Here is a 20,082-nt window from a genome sequence, read left to right as displayed (position 1 = left end):
GGAGATTCATTAGCTCAACTCCACCCCTCTACTAAGGCAGGATACACTGTTCCTTTCCCAGAAGAATAAATAATATTTTGGACTTCCATAGCACTTTCCATCAGAGGATCTCAAAGTTCTTTACACACAAATAAGTTACTCCTGAGGGTATTCCTGCATAAAAAAAATTAAAATTCTGCACCCAAAAAAAAAAAAAAATTAAAAAACCTCTGTGCACAATATTTTAAAATTCTGCAAATTGTATTTGTCAAATAAATGTGGAGGCTCTAACCTGGCCTTGGGGAGCACAGGCCACTGGCTGCATGGAGGTGGGAGATCACTGTGCAGCTTCCCCCCAGGACACAGACTCAGTGGTGATGCTTCACCCAACCCTGACACAGCGCAAGGACTGGGCCTGCCCCAGAAATACCCCAGGGCGCTGCCCATCTGTGCCAGGTGCACCAAGTGTAGGCAGGCAGGCTCAGCAAGGCAGGATCCAAGTGTGGATGGGCTTAGTGTGTGGGGGGGATCCAGCTGTAGGTTGAGAGGGTTCTGTGTGGGGAAATCTAGGTGCAAGCAGCTCAGTGGGGGATCTGGGTGCACAGGGGATCATTGGGGGGTTCTGGGTGCAACTGGACTCTACGGGGGGGTCCATGTGAAGGTAGTTGGGGCTCAGCAGGAGGGGTGTCTGGGTGTGGGGGGGATAGAGCTCAGCAGGGGGGCTGGGTGTGTGTGGGGGCTCAGTGATGGGGTCCAAATGCTGGGGGAGTGGGGTTCAGTGAGGTGGGGATCCAGACACAGCTGGTTGGAGCTCAGTACACTGGGGATCTGATGGTGGGTGGCTTGTTGGGGTGGTCCAGAAGCAGGGGGAGTGGGGCTCGTCGGTAAGGTCTGGGTATGAGGGAGTCTGGATGCACGGCTGATGGGCAGATGGCGGAGCAGTTCCCTGTACAGTGATCCCTCCCCCTGCAGCTGAAGAGCAATGGCAGGGGAGGGGGGAAAAGGAGGCTGCAGAGCTTCCTACAGCCGGGGGAGAAATCTGGGGGTAGGTCTGACACAGCCTTGGATGCCATGCAGGGGCAGAGGAAGTCCCATCCTCCCCCACCCAGCCTGGACTAGCAGCTAAGCCCGGGTGCAGGATAGGAGCCACCAGCTAGCTGGGTCTTTCCCAGTCCTGCCCCTTTCCCCACAGTGACCTACCTCTCCGTGGGCTGCCCTGGGTACCTGAAACATACTGCTGGGGAGGGTCGCATGACCACTCTTGTGACTTCCTTTTGCTTCCCCATCAGAAAGTCATTTTTCTGCGGGGAAGCAAAAGACATCTGCAGGGGACGTAAATTCTGAACACGTGCCGTGGTGCAGAATTCCCCCAGGAGTAATAAGTTCTCAACACCTCTGTTCAATAAGTAAGTTATTGTCATTTTACAGAGGAAAACAGACAAAGAAAGGTTAAAAAAAACTAAAATCTGTGGCAAACTGGGAATAAAACCTTAATATCTGATTATTAATTTTGAGCTTCAAACACAGTACCATCCCTTCCGATCATGCACCACCAGATATTAAGCTTATACTACACTTAATTTTTATGTTTTAATTAACAATTTGTTATGGAAAACAAGCAAATATACAATGACAATTAGAAGTCAGGCTTCAGATTACTGGCTCTATCAAGAACATTAGACTAGTTTTGTTTCAATAAGAATACACCAAGTTGTGTAAGTCAGATAAAACACAATTAGCTCATTTTTTTTGGAGGTGGAAGTGAAAGGTCAGAGAATATAAAAGTAGCAGAAAACCCACCTAAAATATTTTAATCATGAGCCAAGTAATCCCAGAAAGACTGGGACCACAGTGCCTTTCCTCTTGCACTTGTCATAGTATACGTGTAAATACAGAATGGAAAAATATGTCAATGAAGAAAACAACAAAAGAGCAAAAAGTGTGAATGATGGAAGAAGTATCAGGAATGTAAAAATACTATAGGGAAACATTTTATTAACGCATCCCTCCTCCAGAAGTAAATATTTCTAAAGCTTACCTAAGAGGTTTTTTTTTTTTTTTTTTTTTTAAAAAGCGGGGGGCTTATTTTAGCCAATATGGCCAATAAATGCAGTGCAAAGAGACCCAGGAGTAGGCAACCTATGGCACGGGTGCCGAAGGCGGCACGCGAGCTGATTTTCAGTGGCACTCACGCTGCCTGGGTCCTGGCCACTGGTCCGGGGGGCTCTGCATTTTATTTAATTTTAAATGAAGCTTCTTAAACATTTTAAAAATCTTATTTACTTTACATACAACAGTAGTTTAGTTATATATTATAGACTTATAGAAAGAGACCTTCTAAGAACGTTAAAATGTACGACTGGCACGTGAAACCTTAAATTAGAGTGAATGAATGAATGAATGAATACTCGGCACACCACTTCTGAAAGATTGCCGACACCTGCACTAGACATTTACATTTTCTTTAATGCAGGATACATTTTCATCAGCAGGAAGAACCTAACTTCATTGGCACACATCAGTTGAGATTCAGGATAGTACATTCTCAATAATTTGTGTTAGAGTAACATAATTCAACACCAAGAGAATGAGCAATACAGATCTGATGATTAAGAGCCTAGCCACCCACAAAGTGGAAGTGCAGTTTTTGACACGAGGGGAGGCCAGGGTGTGTGTGTTAGGCAGTCATTAATTGATGCTCTAGGAAGCAAGTATCCCAGGGCTGTTGCTTTCTTACCCATGCACTGGGCTTGCTCTAAACTGTTGACTCTGCTTGTCTTCCCTTTTGTATCTAGCCAATGTTCCTTTTGGTGGGAATTGGCATTTACATTTTGTGTTTGGTCCATCTCCTGCAGCAATGGGGAAAAGTGGCTGGAAATTGCAAATTCTACTACAAACTGAACAGCTGCTGTGCCAAGGGAGTCACATGAAGGCACACTGTACAGAGGATAGAATTCCACCCAGTCTCTGAAGTGGTTTGTAATCTTTCCCTTTTGAGTATTTCTTTAATAGTTGGTTGTATTATCAAATACTTTGTTTACCTAAATACCACTTTTCCTACAGCAACTTTCCGTACAAAAAGGCTTCCCATGCTTGTATCCCCTTTACCTTAGGTAAGGCTTATAGCTAGGAAAGTAATGCTGCCTACTCCTGACTCAATCCTCAACTTGTTTATGACCTTCTTTCCTGAGCACTAACAGTAGTCTGCCACATGCTGTACAGATGTTTCTTCCAAAGTGCTGTATTATTTTTGAGTGTTTTTTGGAAGCAGATGTTACTATGTGGTTATTTCCTTTCCCTCTACACAAAGAGCAGATTGCTTTGTTACTGTCATTTTAATCTAGAATGAGAGGAATCTTAAACCAGCAATTTGATTTTTCTATTCAGGCTGCTTGGAAACAGACGTATTGGATCATGAGCTTTCGTGGGTGAATACCCACTTTGTTGGATGCAAATACGTCTGTTAAATATATAAGGTGCCACAGGACTCTTTGCTGCTTTTACAGATCCAGACTAACACGGCTACCCCTCTAATACTTGGAAATTACAGAAGCATGTGTTCCTTTACCTCTCCCCAACACTAACACCTATTGGAGAGATTGTCTTTGGGCTACTCTTTTGGCTCAGTTTCCCTCTGATGTCCTTGACCTCATGGGATTTTATCTGCTTCCCTCAGTATTTCTGCTGCCTAATTTAGCACATTAGTTTCCTGTGGAACTTCCGGAGGTGTCAATATGTCAAAGGACAAATAAGTCACTACACCCTAGAATGTAGGTGTAGCAACTTCAAAGCAGTTCTCGTTTTTGCTTTGACCCACTTGTGTTAATATAGTTTTAAGCCTTCAGAATCACCTGATTTACGTTCATTTCAAATATACAGACTAAAGGCCACATCAATCAGAAGACTACTTAAACTGAACTTCCCCTCAGCCACCCACAGATTTACTTACTTGTGGGATTTTTTTGCATTAGTTCCATCTGGTCCCTTTCCACAATCATAGGCCTGGATGGTGAATGTGTAGTCCTTCTGTAGTTCACAATCAAGTTTCTCCTTTGAGCGTATTATTCCCTCACCAGTGGATTTATCCACTACCACAGCATCAAAGGGGACATTTTGCCCATGAATTTTAAATCCACAAATCTCACCTAGAGATTCAAAGCAGCACAGGTTAGCATTTCAGTCAAAAACCTCTCCACACATTTTCAGATGTAAATGACTCAGTATTTTGCAGCCAGGGATTTGTGAGGGTCTGTGGACAAAGCAAGAGCACTGTGCTTTAAAATGGGTGAGTTCTGGGAACTTTAGTAAAAAAAGCATGTCTGCCTTCCAAGCAACTTGTTTACTTTGCATCCATTCATGCAGGAAATACAAAAGAGAAACGTAGACAGGCATTTCACAGGAGTACTTGAGATAGCTTTAGGGTAAGAGTAGATCTTATGAGAGCATACAGCCAAGGCCACTGGTAATATCTTCTATGCCAAGCTACTGGGAATAGCTGGGCAGCTCGTTTACTTTGACCAAAGCAGAAGGTTAAAATGCACATTTACAAGTTGAGAGGTGAAGAAGCTTCAGGTATAGGTTCAGCACCATAATTACAGACATTCTGTCAACAGATCAAATGGACAAAAGTCTTCCTGTGCAATGTACCTGGCTAAAATTAGGGAATCAAAATAAACTACTGAATGAGAAAGGTAGAAATACCAACTTTTCAGGCATCCATTTCAACGCTGTCTACTAATATACCAATTACATTACTCTTGATCGTTATTTCCTAGATATTTCTTTCTAGTCAGACTTTTCTTTCTAACAGACCTGAAAAAGAAACCTACAAAGTAAATCACTTATTATACCTAAAACTATTTACAAACTGGATTATAAATCAGATCTACAATTACTACCTAATCATATAGTGAGGAAAGTGTATTGCAGGTTGTGGCTATGTTTTGGCAATTATATAACTTCTTCTCAAAATGGATGGGAGAAACCTAAGATGCCCCAAAAATGTAAGCTACTAGTAAAAGTACTATTTTTTAACCAAAGTTTAACTGCAGTGTTCATATATCCTAAATATAATCCCAAATAGTTCAAATGGATGTCTGATTTAAAGATATTTCTAACCAAGGGTTTGGCTACATAACAATTTATATCAATATATTTTAAAATAGAAAAAAACTGGGGGAATAAAATGGGGGTAAAAGAGCATGACAGGATCTTCTGTTTAGGTGCTGATTCCCCATTTCATAACCAAAGTTAGTGGGTTAATATTCATAAAAGGGATAGAAAGAACCCTTTATCACCTTCTTTGGTGACTGTCACCTCAAAACTCTCTAAAGGGAGAAAAGATAAACCCAAGTCAGTAATACAGGAAAGACTCAAGAGGGAGCAAATAAGGAAAAAGTCAAAGATGCACACATTACACAGAAAAGCTTTGGACAAAATTGTATGAACGAATTCCAGTGGTCTTAACTGTTACAAATCTAGAGCCTCATTCACTAATGTGATTTAACCTCAGCCTTCAGTTTATCATACACTGTGAAATTCTCAGGTTAAATTAATACTTGCTTTCAGATTGTAAAAAGGTTTCATATTCCCTTATTGGGTATTGGTGATAAAACTGGATATTCGTGTGTTAAACAGGTAGATACTTAGTGAACTTCTGCGTTTTTGCAGAAGTACCCATCAAGTTTAATTCCCACTGAACTTAGTGTCTACTAGTCTCTCTATTTAAGGAATACATCTTGAATAAGGATTTTTTTGGCTTTTTTAAATTTTACTTAAGGTTATTATCCCCACTTCAGGTTTCTAAAGTTTTTAAAAAATCTAATTTACATTTCACCATTAATGAAGTTTATTTACAGTTTACATTTCTCACAGTTTGAACAATGCACACATTCATCAGTTTCACCATCAGCTTTTCATACTAAATGATGCAACGTATGGGGTTGCAGACAGCAAAGATTTCTTCATTGCCACTGGATTTGTATGCGTCCTGAAAACATTTCTATTGGTATAGGTTCTATAACAACTTGTGTTTGCAAACTAAGTTCAATGTCAAATTTAGCTTCACAGTATTTCTTTAATTCATGATTTAAAATGAACATGTTAAACTTAAGCAGCTTACTGAACATAAAAACTTTAACTTGAACAACTTTTTTTCCTCTCCCCATTTCTTCATACCCTCAAGCATATTTTCCAGACTTAATGAACAAGTACAAGACAAAAATATTGGTTCAATACTAAAGCACGCATATCCTGCAGGATAAAGGGAAAATTACTGCAGAATGCCTCACTTTTTATTATAAAGGAGCTAGTTTCTGAAACCACCTCTTATGAAGTTATCCCTGAAGACCCATTTAAAGTAAACCTACAGGTTTATAATCAGCTCCTTATATGATCTCCTAGGCTTCCATATAAACTATTCCAGGGACATAGCATATGAGTATAATCCTGAATTTTAAGGTATTTTTAATCACATGATTATTCAAAAAACCTGTACGCTGCTTGAATTCCTGGCTAAAACTACAGAATAATGAAAATTATAGAACAATTGCAAGCTGTTAAATATTGAGCACACCCCACCCCACCTAGGGAGTCAAGCATTTTGAGTAAGGCATTAAGATTACAGAAGCTTACATAAAACTGTAGGGACATGATATGGCAGAAAGCCCAATAGTGAGTGTTGGGGTTAATGTATTGAAGTGTGTTAATGTGACTGTTGTCTTTAAAAAAATAAATAAATAAATAAATAAAAAAAAAAGCTGTTCAATTCTTGGTGAACTGAACTCTAACTCTAGCACCAATGTCAACCTCTGCCACTAGGCAGTTCAAGTACTACATTCCTTGGCATCCCTCCACTACAGTAATCCACAACTAATCTTCCCGATAAATACTCATGTGTCTCCAGATGCTCCCTAGGGTATTAAAATCTCTGCTCAAGATAATGTTTTCACCTCTTAGTCAGAGAGCCGATACTACAGCTCAATTTATCAGAACAAGAATCTACCCAATATGTTAACTTTTCCATTTCATTGTAATGAGATCTTATTTTAATAAAAAGCCCATTTTAAAAAAACATTATGGTACAAAAAAAACTCTTGACATTACAAAGAAAGGGACTTTTACATCAAAAAGCTGAAGCCCATAAAGACCTGTTAGTTACGATAAATTGCTGTTAACAGGCCATATGCACCTTCAAGTTTGAGCAGAGCTTGTCAGATAATACCAGCTATTTCCTCCAAAATGGTCTCTACCATAAGAGAGAAAACAAAACATTTCAATTCCTTAAAGCACAAAATATTTCAAGCGTGCAGGCTCCCTCTCCTCCCTCCAAAACAAATTAAAGGTACTATTACAGAGCACATATCAAGATCGACAAGACAATGTGCACATGAATATTCTGGAGCATGGATAATATGCACCTTAAATCAGTACAACTAATAACAGAGATTATGCAACGAAAATCAGGAGCCTGGTACATCAAGAGCTTTCATATGATTAAACAATTCTTTTCAGTAAATTCCTTCATCTTGACACAGCAAAGTTAAGTTCCACATAATGCATCAAGCCGACCCAATAAGAACAAGCACCATGCTATACATTATATATATATAGTTTATATAGCAATGCTTTTTGTCAGAGCTTTCTGATCTCATTCTGGAGTTGAGGTGAAACATGTTTCCATCCCAGCCATACCCAGAAGGGAATGTAAATCAATTAGCAAGTTGAATATTAGTTTATCATTTGATACATTTTCATCTCTGTAGCTAAGCAAAACTTAGATACAGTTCAATATAAACTAACAAGATTATTTATCCACCTTACTGTAGCCTGAAAACATAAAATAATCCAGTCTCCTTAAGGACATTCTTTATCATGGAACTTTTTACCATTTTGTTGCAGCATGCTCTGATGAGTAATTTTTTTTTAGGCTCTCATGGTATTATGCTGCACTTTGATGTAAAATACTTCACTGAAAATTAGTTTTTAAAATATTAGAACTAGAGGGCATAAAGAGTTTGATGTCTAAATTCTTCTTAAAACACTGGAGTCAGCATCTCATTCCAGCTCTTTTCCAAAGAGAGAAAAAAATGTCTTCCGAAGAGGGAAAGTATGATATGTTCTAACAAATTCCAGACGTGTATCATTCTGTTACTACAACTTTGAAGTGTGAAACTCATTTGGAAGCTCACCCTTTACACAAACTGTGCCATTCATCTTCCCTACCTACCCTTTATTTAGAGCCACTATCCAGCTGACAGCTGCATTACACATTAGCAGGCTGCAGACAGGACGTCAGCACAGTTCCCTGCCCTAAACAAACAAGAGCTGGCAGTTCAGTGTGAAGAAAAACCAACAGCAGTCACCCACTGGAAAATGTGAGTTACACGCATCTCCAGGAAGGGGCTAACAGAAAAGTTTTTTGTTTTTCAAGAGAATGAACAGAGATGCTACATGAGCATTTTTCAGAGTTGCATACACATGTACTCTCCAAACACAAAGATTACTAGCACCTACAAAAATATTTTGGACTCTCTTTATATTTATTAATATGGGGAAAATTAAATAACATTGTTTAAGAGTGGTTAACTACGGTACCTTTTTAAAACTCTATTATAATCATGCTGAAGAATCTTAATTCCACCAGGGGATCATCTCAAACAAAGTGCTACTTTAAACCCATTTCAAGTCCAACACTGCAAATTCAACAGTTTTGAAGTGTAGATAGAATTTGCTTGAATGCTAAGAATTTAAGGCATTAGCATGATTTTTAAAACACACCATTAGATCTCATTTATACTGCAAAATGTAATTGTCCATAGCCTTCAGGAAAAAGTCATATTTGACCATATTCTCCCAACAGCTGGATTTGTAGTGTAGAAGTGCTTTCACACAGGGTTCACTGCAGAACTTTGTCAGTCATCCTCCCAGGCATTCCCATTATATCCTATTGTGTATCAACAAGATTGATTGCACAGGGGCTACTTGGAAGTCAGAAAGCAAGGCAAGGCAATTTGGTAGGACCACATTCAGATCTCTGCTTTTATTTAAATATGCTATATTCCAGATGTCCAATCATTCAAATTAACTTGGAAACAGATATCTGGATAATCACATTTAGCTTCAAACACCTGAGCTTCTTTGAATGTGTAATCACAGTTAAGCCATAATGTTGGGAACCATCCATAGTGCAATTCAAGTGAGCAAAGCAATATTAATGAATCATAAAATACTGCCGTTCCTTGTCCCACAATTCCATGCATTATAAAGCATATTGACGGGTTTGGATAGATAACATGAAGGATGATCAGAGTGGTTAAAATAGATCAGTTTAAATATTTTAAAACTAAATTAGAGTTCGAGAAGTGGTTTAATTTCTCTGAGCAAGGGCAGTTTATTAAAACTTTAACTCTTTTAGGCGACACAAATTTTGCATTTCTAACCAATTTAAGTCTTTACCACTTAAAGCAGAATAAGACAATTAATCTGAAGCTCTTTGTTTTGCTGTGACAACATTTTGTCACTGTTCTAATAGTGCTTCTCACTTAAACACCCACATAAATGATGCTGGACAATGACAATACTATTCTATGTTCTAAGATATGCATAAGTCACCACCAAATATTATCCAGAACAAGTCATTGTGCTGACTCAGCACCACACCCACATCTTCACTCCTCAAAAGGAAATTGGAGTATTGTTCTATTTAATGCTAGATAAATACTTTTCTAAATTCTCGTAATATATTTCTCATCATGAATTTAAATACAAGTCTACCAGCTCTGAATACATAAAGAAAGCCCTCTGTATATTTTGTCTATGTACGTCATATAAAGTCTAGGATCTTAGCCAATTTGAGACTGTTGCCCTTTGGACTTTGCTAATTTTAGTTTTCTTGGAAGTCACAGTATTAACATTTATTTAAAAAACTTACAATTAAGTCAACTTACAATTGTCACAGGCACTTGTTAAGATAAGCAGGTTTACATACATATTTTTACCGCTACCACTACGCAAGAGTTTTTTTTTAAAGTAACATGATGCTCTAATCTTGAACCTCCCCTTTACAAATTTGATATGCTATTTGAACATATCCTGCAAGTGTTTTCTTAAAGCTTAATTATACCTTAAATGTACCAGGACATTTACGGCCCAGCAGATACAGAGTTGCTTTCACAAACTACTGACAGCGTCAATTTACTATTAAGGCAAGCATTTAAAATATTTCTGAACAATAAGAAAGAAGTCCTATCCTCTTTACCTAATCAACAGGACTGAAGATCTGTCTTCCTATATCATTATTAGATTATTTTTTGTTTAGTAGTCTGTGTTCATACCTGTAGAACAACATGGAATTCTAAGAATACCCATGGTTAAGAATCACTGGGGAGGAAGCAAGCTGGTAACTGCTCTACATACTCCTACAGAGAGCCATCTCTCTATGCATGGTTTTCTTTTCCCTTGTACTAGAAAGGACAGGTGCACACAAGTGAGGAGATCAATAATTAGTTGGTTAGAACTTTATTAGGTCTGTTCTTGCTACAGATGAGTATCTTTCTAAGTTAGCTGTTGGAGGATCTGGTAAATTAGAACAGTCTCCAATTCCAAGATAGCTACATTTTAATTTAGTTTTAAAGATTAAGTGTAAATATCATTAACTTAAGTGTGAACCACTAAATGATGCAGCAGTTTTCTCTAAACCAATCATTCCAAAACTCACGAAATTCAGGGTTAGGGTTACACCTAAGAAATACAAAGACATTAAGACACCCAAGAACCTTAATTCTGTTCTGTAAAGTCATGTGATAAGTTTTTAAAATCATAATAATGTTAAGTTTTTATGGTCCCAGATTAAACAGATTTTTAAAAGACATTTTCCCCCTAGTTATCTAGTCTTCCTATCATGGATTTATTACAACCAGTGTAATTATTTCATGTAAATTAGCTGCATAAGATGGGTGACTATGGCTCCTCTTAAGAATTACCTGAGCCGTTGACCTGACCCGCTCTGTAGTTTACATAGCTACAATTAGATATAGTCGTCATTTATAACTCAGCTACAGCCTACTTCTTCAAATTATAGCCTATATGTAAGATTTCAGTTACTTTTAGCCATACAGAAAGTTTGAAAAGTATCATCCTGTTAAGATGATTCATGACAAGGAAAAGAGACTAAGAAGCTTAGCACCCTGTGTCAAAGGACCCAGTTTTAAATTAATATCAGCTCAAATAAATTTGTGGATTGCCTTGTAAATTCTTGTAAAATTAGTTCTGTACTTAAAGTGTAAGCGCTGTATATTTGGCAGAATATGCTTTATTATTCATACATAAAGAGGTTAAATCCCTGCTTTAAGTGCAGTCTTAGCTAGGGAGTTGTGACTAGTACATCCATAACACTTGACACAATTAGAATACTCAATATTTCAGCTGGCTGCTGATTTAGTAAGTTCATTTTCATATCATTTCCCGTCTTTATTGCCAGGCTGCAAATAGAAAATAAATTCCTAAACTTGATAAGGCCTAGAATGCTGAATTGCTTCCAGTTCTAATTATTTTACAGGAACTCTAGATTCTTTGGGTACGTCTTCACTACCGGCCGTATCGGCGGGTAGCAATCAATTTCTCAGGGATCGATATATCGCGTCTCATCTAGACACGATATATCAATCCCCGAACGCGCTCCTGTCGACTCCGGAACTCCACCAACGCGAACAGTGGTAGCGGAGTCGACAGGGAGAGCCGCGGACGTCGATCCCGCGCCGTGAGGACGGTAAGTAACTCAATCTAAGATACTTCGACTTCAGCTACGCTATTCACGTAGCTGAAGTTGCGTATCTTAGATCGATCCCCCCGCCTAGTATAGACCAGCCCTTTAAGATTTTACTTCTACAAGAAAGTTTCTGAAGACAAACATCTCATTCGGCTGAGACCTGAAAATGCCAAATGTCCTTCAAACACAATCTTCTTATATCTAGCCCAAGCAAAGAGACTCTCTGTGGGATATTTATATCCCATTGTTGGCTATTGTATCTTTAAACAGTCTTTAGAAAGAAATTGTTGCTAAAACTGAAAGCCATTATTCCCATGTGAAAAGTAAAGCACAGCCTATCTTCAAACAACTAACATTTTATCCAATAGCTTAGAGACTGCTTTCTCTAGTGTTCATTTGAAGTGCAGTAGCAAGAGGACAGTCTTGCTGTTGAGGCACCTGCTTGTGGCCAGGAGATCTGGATCCAATTCCTAGCTGTCTTGTGCGACCTAGGACAAATCACTTACTCTGTGCTTCAGAGTTGCCTATCTGTAAAATGAATATAAATATATCTCCCTTTATTTTTCTTGTCTATTTATATTACAAGTTCTTTGGTGCTGGGACTGTCACTCTATGTCTCTGTATGGCACCTACTGGAATGAATCTCCATCTCTATTGGACACCCAATCTCTATTGGACATTGGGGCCTTTAAGTACTACCATAATGCCACAGTAACTTGATGGGATTTATAAGGGATATAAAAGTGATATGATGTACATTTATGATTAGCTACCAGAAGCAAGCACTATAAGAACATAAGAATGGCCATATTGGGTCAGACCAAAGGTCCATCTAGCCCAGTATTCTGTCTTCTGAGAGTGGCCAATGCCAGGTGCTTCAGAGGGAACAGAACAGGCAATCAAGTGATTCATCCCCCGTAGCTCATTCCCACTTCTGCCAAACAGAGGCTAGGGACACTTCAAAGCATGGTTTTGCATCCCTGCCTATCCTGGCTAATAACCATTGATGGACCTATCCTCTATGAACTTATCCCGTTCTTTTTTTGAACCCTGTTATAGTCTTGGCCTTCACAACATTCTCTGGCAGAGAGTTCCACAGAATGACTGTGTGTATGCAAACAAATACTTCCTTTTGTTTGTTTTAAAAAGGATGCCTATTAATTTAATTGAATGACTCCTGATTCTTGTGTTATGAGAAGGAGTTAACACCACTTATTTACTTTCTCCACACCAGTTACGATTTTATAGACCTCTACCATATTCCCCTCACCCCCAGTTGTCTCTTTTCCAAGATGAAAAGTCTGAGTCTTATTAATGTCTCCTCGTATGGAAGCTATTCCATACCCCTAATCATTTTTGTCGCCCTTTTCTGTACCTTTTCCAATTCCAAGATACCTTTTTTGAGATGGGGCGACCAGATCTCCACGCAGTATTCAAGATGTGGGCGTACCATGGATTTATAAACAGAACAGTATGCCAGATGCAAAACTCAATTTTCTGAACATATTTTCTGCCCTATGGGAAGAACAGGCCAAACAATCTTCAAAATGCTTATTTATATGACACATTCACACACTTTCAGTATAGAAACTAAGGCATTCCGCATACAGGACCATGAGGTGTTTTGGTTGGTCACTTGAGAGGGCTTAAGAGGAACAGTCAGTCTCCCTATCAAGAAGAATGGGGAATTCTTTCCAGGCTACTTCGCTTGGCAATCAGATTTCTAACATACTTCAAGCTAAAGGATCCTCAGCTAACAAGCTATATTACTGGGATAAAAAAAAATAGATGCTTAAGACATTCCATAATACTAACTTTACTATAGAAAACAGAACAGATAAATAAGATATCTTCTCATCTGCTAACACAGAGGAAGCATATGGATAGCACTAACTACTAGACTTAGTGACTATAGAGGTAGAAAAGGATGTCCATTTTCAAGATCATCCAGGATTACTGAATAAACTGACCGTAGTCAGTCTGGATTTCTGCAGAAAACTTCAATCCAAAGATGGCACAAAAGGAACACAACATTAATCTTGGTAGCAATTAATCATATCCTCACCAAACTCTTTCAGTCTATAATTGAGAACCAGCAAAAGCCAAGAAGACTATGAAGATAAATGATAAGAAAACTGACTTTTGCAGAACGTTTTCTGTGTTGAATGGTGCAAAAATTTATCTGGAGCACAAGTATTTAAAAGACTGTTAGAGTCTACACAAGGAACATCCAGACAGATTGGTACAAGTGAAGTGAAATGTGAAAGCATAAAACTTCTAGACTACAAGATGCAACAACCTCTTGTTTAGAAGAGCTGTATCTTTTAAACACAAACCCAGTATCATGAGCCAACATTTGCTATTGAAAACCTTAGGAAGCATTCTTAAGCTGCAGTTCATTAGAGAAAAAAAAATGCTGAGTAACACACAGCATCTCCAACAAACAAGAACTTACATCAACGGAAAAACAAAGATAGATTCTGTACCTGCAAACCGCAGAGGTGCATCTTTATCCAGGGCTATCAAGGGGGGATCCAGGAGTACTGTGTTGTCATTTTCTGTAACTATGCCATGATATGTCGTTTCAATCCATGGCTTGTGCTTGTTAACTATAAAGAACAATAAAAGATTAAGGAAACAAAGTTAATTTTTATTTTAAAAGTTATTAAAATATTGAAAATGTTTTCCAACTTTGAATTTTCAGATTTTGAATCAGCAAATTATTAAAACAAAGAAATCTCATTTCTTAATGTTGCATGCATTTATGCCTCCATTTTCCTAAAGTGTTCTTAAAAAAAAGTTCTGTCTATACCTTCATCTGCAAATAATTCCTTTTTGTATACTCATACATATGCAAGAACCTTTCCAGGTACAAACAGCTCACCAATTTCTCTCTACAGCAGCTTTGCAAAGTTCTGTTTACTCACTCATGAAGAGAGTTGCTTTAGACAGGCAAGTGAAATTCATTTTTTCATTATTAACCAATCATCAGAACAAAGAATATGGACTGCCTGTGCCAGGGCTCAAATTTTTCAAGGCAGTTTTTCAAGGCCACTCCATGGAGACTACTGTTGCCAATGCAACATCTGCTTTGGTTTTGGTTTTTTTACTTCTATCTACAATCCTGTCAATCTTGCACATTTTGTGTGTACTAAATTCTCTTTTTAAGAAAGTTACAGAAAAATTACAAGTAGTATTTTATTTAAAGCTAAGAGAAGTTAATTTAAAAGCAAGTTTAAGGAATAAAACGAGAGGACCGCTTATTTTCCACACAACCTCACTGCTCTTCCTACTGCTCCACTTAATGCTCAGCATATAACCAATCCAATTACACGCTTAACCTTTGTATTTACAGCACCTTTTTACTATTAATTGTTCAAGGAGACAGAAAAATCTACCAAGACCATAGCTGTAAGAAACTGCAGGTTCTTGCATATAAACTTCAAGAGCAACATTCTCACTGCAAATGTACATCTAAGTATGTCAATGCTTCTGGAAACTGGTAAGTACTAGAGTCAAACAATTACATAAACAGATACTCTAAAGAAATACATTACTTTTCAAAGCTGACAGGTAGCAGTTTGTTTTGGTGGTCCATTAAGGTCCTAATATGTACAATTACCAATAGGTCTCTCCTCTCTGCCCCCCCTCAAAAGCAAGGCAGAACCAATCAACTCTGCACTTTATGCTTAAATCAGACATGGGGATTACTTATATACACCAAGACAGATTTCATGAACTGAAACAATTACAACTTACTACCTGCAAATAATGCACCCATTACTAAAAAAATATATATATAAAAAGAAAAGATTTTTCCCAAAACAATGTGAGAAAGTGAGTCTAGCTGTATTTGTCATCATATGACAGGTAATTAGTGATTTAAAGTATCTGTTCTAAAAATGCTGCCTTTTTCTTTACCAGAACTCAAGTTTAGGCTTAACTGGTTGAAGATACTCAGAAAATAGTTGTGTCCTACATATTCTGTATACCTGCATATGAACAAACTAAATTATGAAAAAAGTTCCTCTAGTGCTGCATGATTTTGAAATCATTTATAGTAGTAACCCATAATAGTGGTTTCTGATCTACCAGAATTAAGTTCAAAGAGCAGTGGACATGGAGGGTAGCTTTTTTCCTCTTTAAAGACATTCCTGGCCAAACAAGTCATTCCTAGATAAAAATAGAGTTCCATCCTTTTTATTTTAATGAACTTCTTAACAATCTAATACACAACTTGGAAAGAAAGTAAGGGAGTTTCAACTTCACTCACACATATGCACAAATAATGCAGAAACAAGTGATATACATTTATTTAAAGAATTTTAATTCCATCCCCAAGTAGGACTGTGTTGCTGAAACAAACGCTCAAATATGCAAGGTCCATATCACCAACAGTACTACCAACTCCTTTTCTTTTATGCATGTTTAAAGCACGTAAGTATATCAAATGCAGATAAAAGTAACCTGTACAGAAAGAAAATGGATTTGTGCCTTTCTTGCTTTTTCCATGTTTGAAGAAGGCCTAAGATGTTTCTCACAGCCTGCTCAAAAATAAAGAGGCAGGGACTTGGTGGTTCTTATTTATACAGTACACATTCCAGGGACTTGTCCACAATGCTTTTCTTGGAGGACCTTATGGAGGCCTGGAAAACTTACATCATACACCAATGAAATAAAGCCTGATTGAGAAGGGGGAAGGCATTTTTGTTCAGACTTTAGAACTCCCGTTAAAACTTAACAGGGAATCTTACCTATAAATCCTCACACCTGATAAATATTTAGATTTTTATCCTTCAGGTCTCTTTTGCCTACATAGTATCTCAACATTCACAATGCTAGACCCTGCAAACTGAAGTCAGTGTACATTACACGACTAGCCAGAATTCTATCCCAGCTCTGACAGTTTCCTAATGATTAAGACAAAATCCTCTCAATTTAAGAGTCTGAAAACTGATTCTTAGCCCATTTATGCAGTGTATTTATAGCCCAAACTATGGTTAAGTCTAAATACTTAAACACAAGAATTCAGTAATCAAGGGATTGTGTGATGAATGCACAAAGCCACAAGTATGAGGGGCATTCAACATGTAATTGATTTAATTCAGACACCTGCTTTTATGTTGAGGGCAGCATACCTGTCTCCCAGGTCCAGGGAAGGGATAGTAGTGCTCAGGGAGACCATGAGGAACTTGAACTTCACCATGAACTGGTTGAGTCCTCATAGGTCTAAAAATGAGTCTGAGACACTCCCCCCCCCCGCCCCCAACCCTTTGCCTTGGGGATTAGGAAATAATGGGAGTAGAAACCTTTGCCCCATAGCTCCTGAGGAACCTCATCCACTGCCCCTACGGCAAGGAGTGATTGCACCTCCTGGATAAGGAGTTGCTTGTGAGAGGTGTCCCTGAAGAGGGACGGGGAAGGGGGCTGGGAGGGAGGAGAGGAGCAGAATTGGAGAGAATATCCCACTTCTACCATGCTTGGTCCCAAATAACATCGGACTGCTGGGTTCTTCACATGGTAGAAATCGGATAGACAATTCAGAAAACATGGGTAAGGATCTGGTGGTGTAGCGGGTAGCCATCCTCGGGTGCGCTGACTCCAGCACATCTTCAAAAGGCCTGTTTAGAGCCTGATGAAGGCTTAAACTGGCCATGACCTTGCCCCAAAGGGGGGTTGGAAGGTTTCCACCTGCAGTTCTTGCCTCTTCATCTATAAAAATCCTTACTTGGCCGAGGAGGATATGAGCATTGTTGTTGCAGTTGGGGCTTAAAGTGCTTGCGTTGGGTTGCCGGTGTATGCATTCCCAGTGACTTAATGGTTGCCCTGGAGTCTTTCAAGTTGTGCAGCTTGGACTCTGTCTGCTCCAAAAAGAACCCCGCACCTTCAAAGTGAAGGTCCTGCTGGATTTGGTCCACTTCCGGGGGTAGTCTGGATTCTTGAAGCCATTATGTTCTCCTCATGGCTATGCCTGAGGAGAGGGTACAGGCGGCTGAATCCGCCGAGTCTAGGGTCGCCTGCAGAGAGATCCGTGCTACTCCTTTCCCTTCCTCTATGATGTCAGATAATTCAGCCACAGAGTCCGCAGGGATCAGCTCTTTGAACTTCAACATGGAGGACCATGAATTGAAGTTATACCTACTGAGGATAGCTTGCTGGTTAGCTATCCTCAGCTGGAGGCCCCCAGTGACATAGACCTTTCTACTGAATAGGTCCATCCTTTTTGCCTCCTTAGATCTGGGGGTTCGTCCTTGCTGTCCCTGACACTCTCTTGTGCTAACTGCCAACACGACCAGAGAGCATGGCTGCGGGTGTGAGAATAAGTATTCATAGCCCTTGGAAGTGACAAAGTATTTGCTCTCCACACCCCCAGCGATCAGTGGAATTGAGGGGCATAGGTTTATTACTAGCTCTGCAGGCCTTAAAGACTTGGGCTCGCGGCATACCCCGGAGCCCGTGGTGGGTTAGGAATTGGGGAGAGACTGCACTCTCAAACTACTATCTATACGAAATTAAACTACAACACTAACTAGAAACAGTAATGACTAACAGAAGAATGCTAAAGGAGCACTTGCTGAGCAAGTGAGCACTGTTCCAATGGCCATGATGGATGGTAAGAAGGAACTGAAGGGGGGGGTCAGGTCAGCAGGGTCATATATTAAGTGCCATGAAGGCGCCACTCCAGGGGGCTCCACAGCCAACCCGACAGGAGCTGCTAAGGGAAAACTTTCCGACACCACAGACGCAGTGCACGCACACCTGATTGGAAATGATGTGAACAAGCACTCAAAGAACTGAACATACTTTGTCTTATGTGGAAAACTGACCAGTTGTTGCAGCTGTCCTGAAGCTTCAGACAAGTCATTGACCTTCAGTTACACATTGTTACATTTCCTTTTGCTACAAGTAACGAAAGAATACATATTAACTATACTAATTTAAGTGCTTACAAAAAGCTGAACTGTACCACTGCAGATTTAAAATGAGCAGAATTATGTTCTTGTTGAATGTCAAGGATGGATGATTTACCAGACATCCATGGTAAAATATACACTTGTGGTCCACTAATTTTTACACAACTGCAATTTCACAACATGGTTCATTTTGCCCTTATCAACCATATTTTGCCAGCCCAGCTACGTCCTGGGTGGGAGGAAGAAAACAAAATAATCACACTCAACTGACATACCTGTGCCAGCAAAAAACTTTCAAGTGTAGAACAGACCCTAGAGCAAGCCTGGCTTTCAATACATTAGTCAAACAATCATGTGACTAATGGATATCCTGAGCCAGATGTTTAAGCTCACTTATTTCTATTTTAAAAACTGTAAATCCTAGCTATAAGAGTTTTTTTTATTAGCATAGGCATTGGTTTTTATTCTGAAGAATAAACAAACTAGTTTGCCTTATATTAGAAAAGAAAATAGCAGTTCTGACAAATGTTCAGTTGAAATGTTAAGGCATCCTTACTTAGCAGAAACACTAGCTGCAATTGTGATCTTGGCTGACTGCCATACAAGGGATCCAGGTTCAGTCCCCAAGTCTGAATCTCACACTTTAGGCAAGGTGAGAATACAGAAGAGGCACAAATTTTCACCTATACTTTGAAGTTGCAGGTTTCCAGAGTTCATATACAGTAGAGGCTGAACCAAATAGTAAAAGGTACCTCTCCCCAACCCAAAAGTACATGCTTCTCTTAAAAAAATTGTTTGATTTGGTGATAGCACTCAACTCCTTTCTGCAGATAACTCTGTCTCTGTACCAAGTTTAGGCCATATCCTGACATTGATTTTTAGTCAGAACCCACAACTGAAATTAGTAATTTACTGAATGGTCTCATAATAGCACCCTTTCCCACATCTTTTTTTATATGAAGTTCTACAAACTAAAGGTGTGTTAGTCAGACCCTTCTAGCACTGCCAAAAACTTTAAGCCAGCATTTTCTAAGTATTGGACATTGCCTATGTGCAATACATTACTAAATAGGTTTCATTATACATCAAGTATTTATATAATGCTTAAGTAGTTACTTATTTCAACTTTGACAAATCACAATTGGTTTATATAGCATTACATGCTCTGAACACTACTAGTGTCCAATGACAGTTTGTTAGATATCAAACAATGGTTTTGTCAGTCTGATTTTCCTTTAATTTGTCAGAAAACTAGAAGATTCCAAAAGCCTGTCCAAAAAAAGGTTAAACTTTTCCCAAAAGGCCACTTGAAATATTCAGTTCAAAACAAAACAGAAGCAGCCCACTTTAGCTCTGAAATTCACAACATGCACGAGCTGCTGTTAATCTCCTGTCACATAAACAGGATAAGTTACATAGGAT

General features: G+C 38.9%; 1 protein-coding gene across 4 annotated transcripts in view; it reads right to left on the bottom strand.

Moving 5' to 3' along the window:
* CLSTN1 (calsyntenin 1) overlaps positions 1-20,082 on the bottom strand; it is a 60,440-nt gene that overhangs the window by 22,806 nt on the left and 17,552 nt on the right. For 2 of the 4 annotated variants that reach the window (XM_039509332.1, XM_039509334.1), the window contains exons 2-4: positions 14,233-14,355; positions 5,277-5,306; positions 3,929-4,124 (exon numbers count right to left, since the gene is read on the bottom strand). In XM_039509332.1, the coding sequence (XP_039365266.1) occupies positions 3,929-4,124; positions 5,277-5,306; positions 14,233-14,355 (349 nt within the window). The remainder of the gene's footprint in view (positions 1-3,928; positions 4,125-5,276; positions 5,307-14,232; positions 14,356-20,082) is intronic. The other 2 variants (XM_039509333.1, XM_039509335.1) reach the window with 1 other exon arrangement.

This window comes from Mauremys reevesii, linkage group 21, assembly GCF_016161935.1.
Source record: "Mauremys reevesii isolate NIE-2019 linkage group 21, ASM1616193v1, whole genome shotgun sequence".
NCBI lineage: Eukaryota > Metazoa > Chordata > Testudines > Geoemydidae > Mauremys > Mauremys reevesii.
The sequence above is the reverse complement of the archived record's forward strand: the minus strand, read 5'-3'. Positions and strand labels throughout refer to the sequence as shown.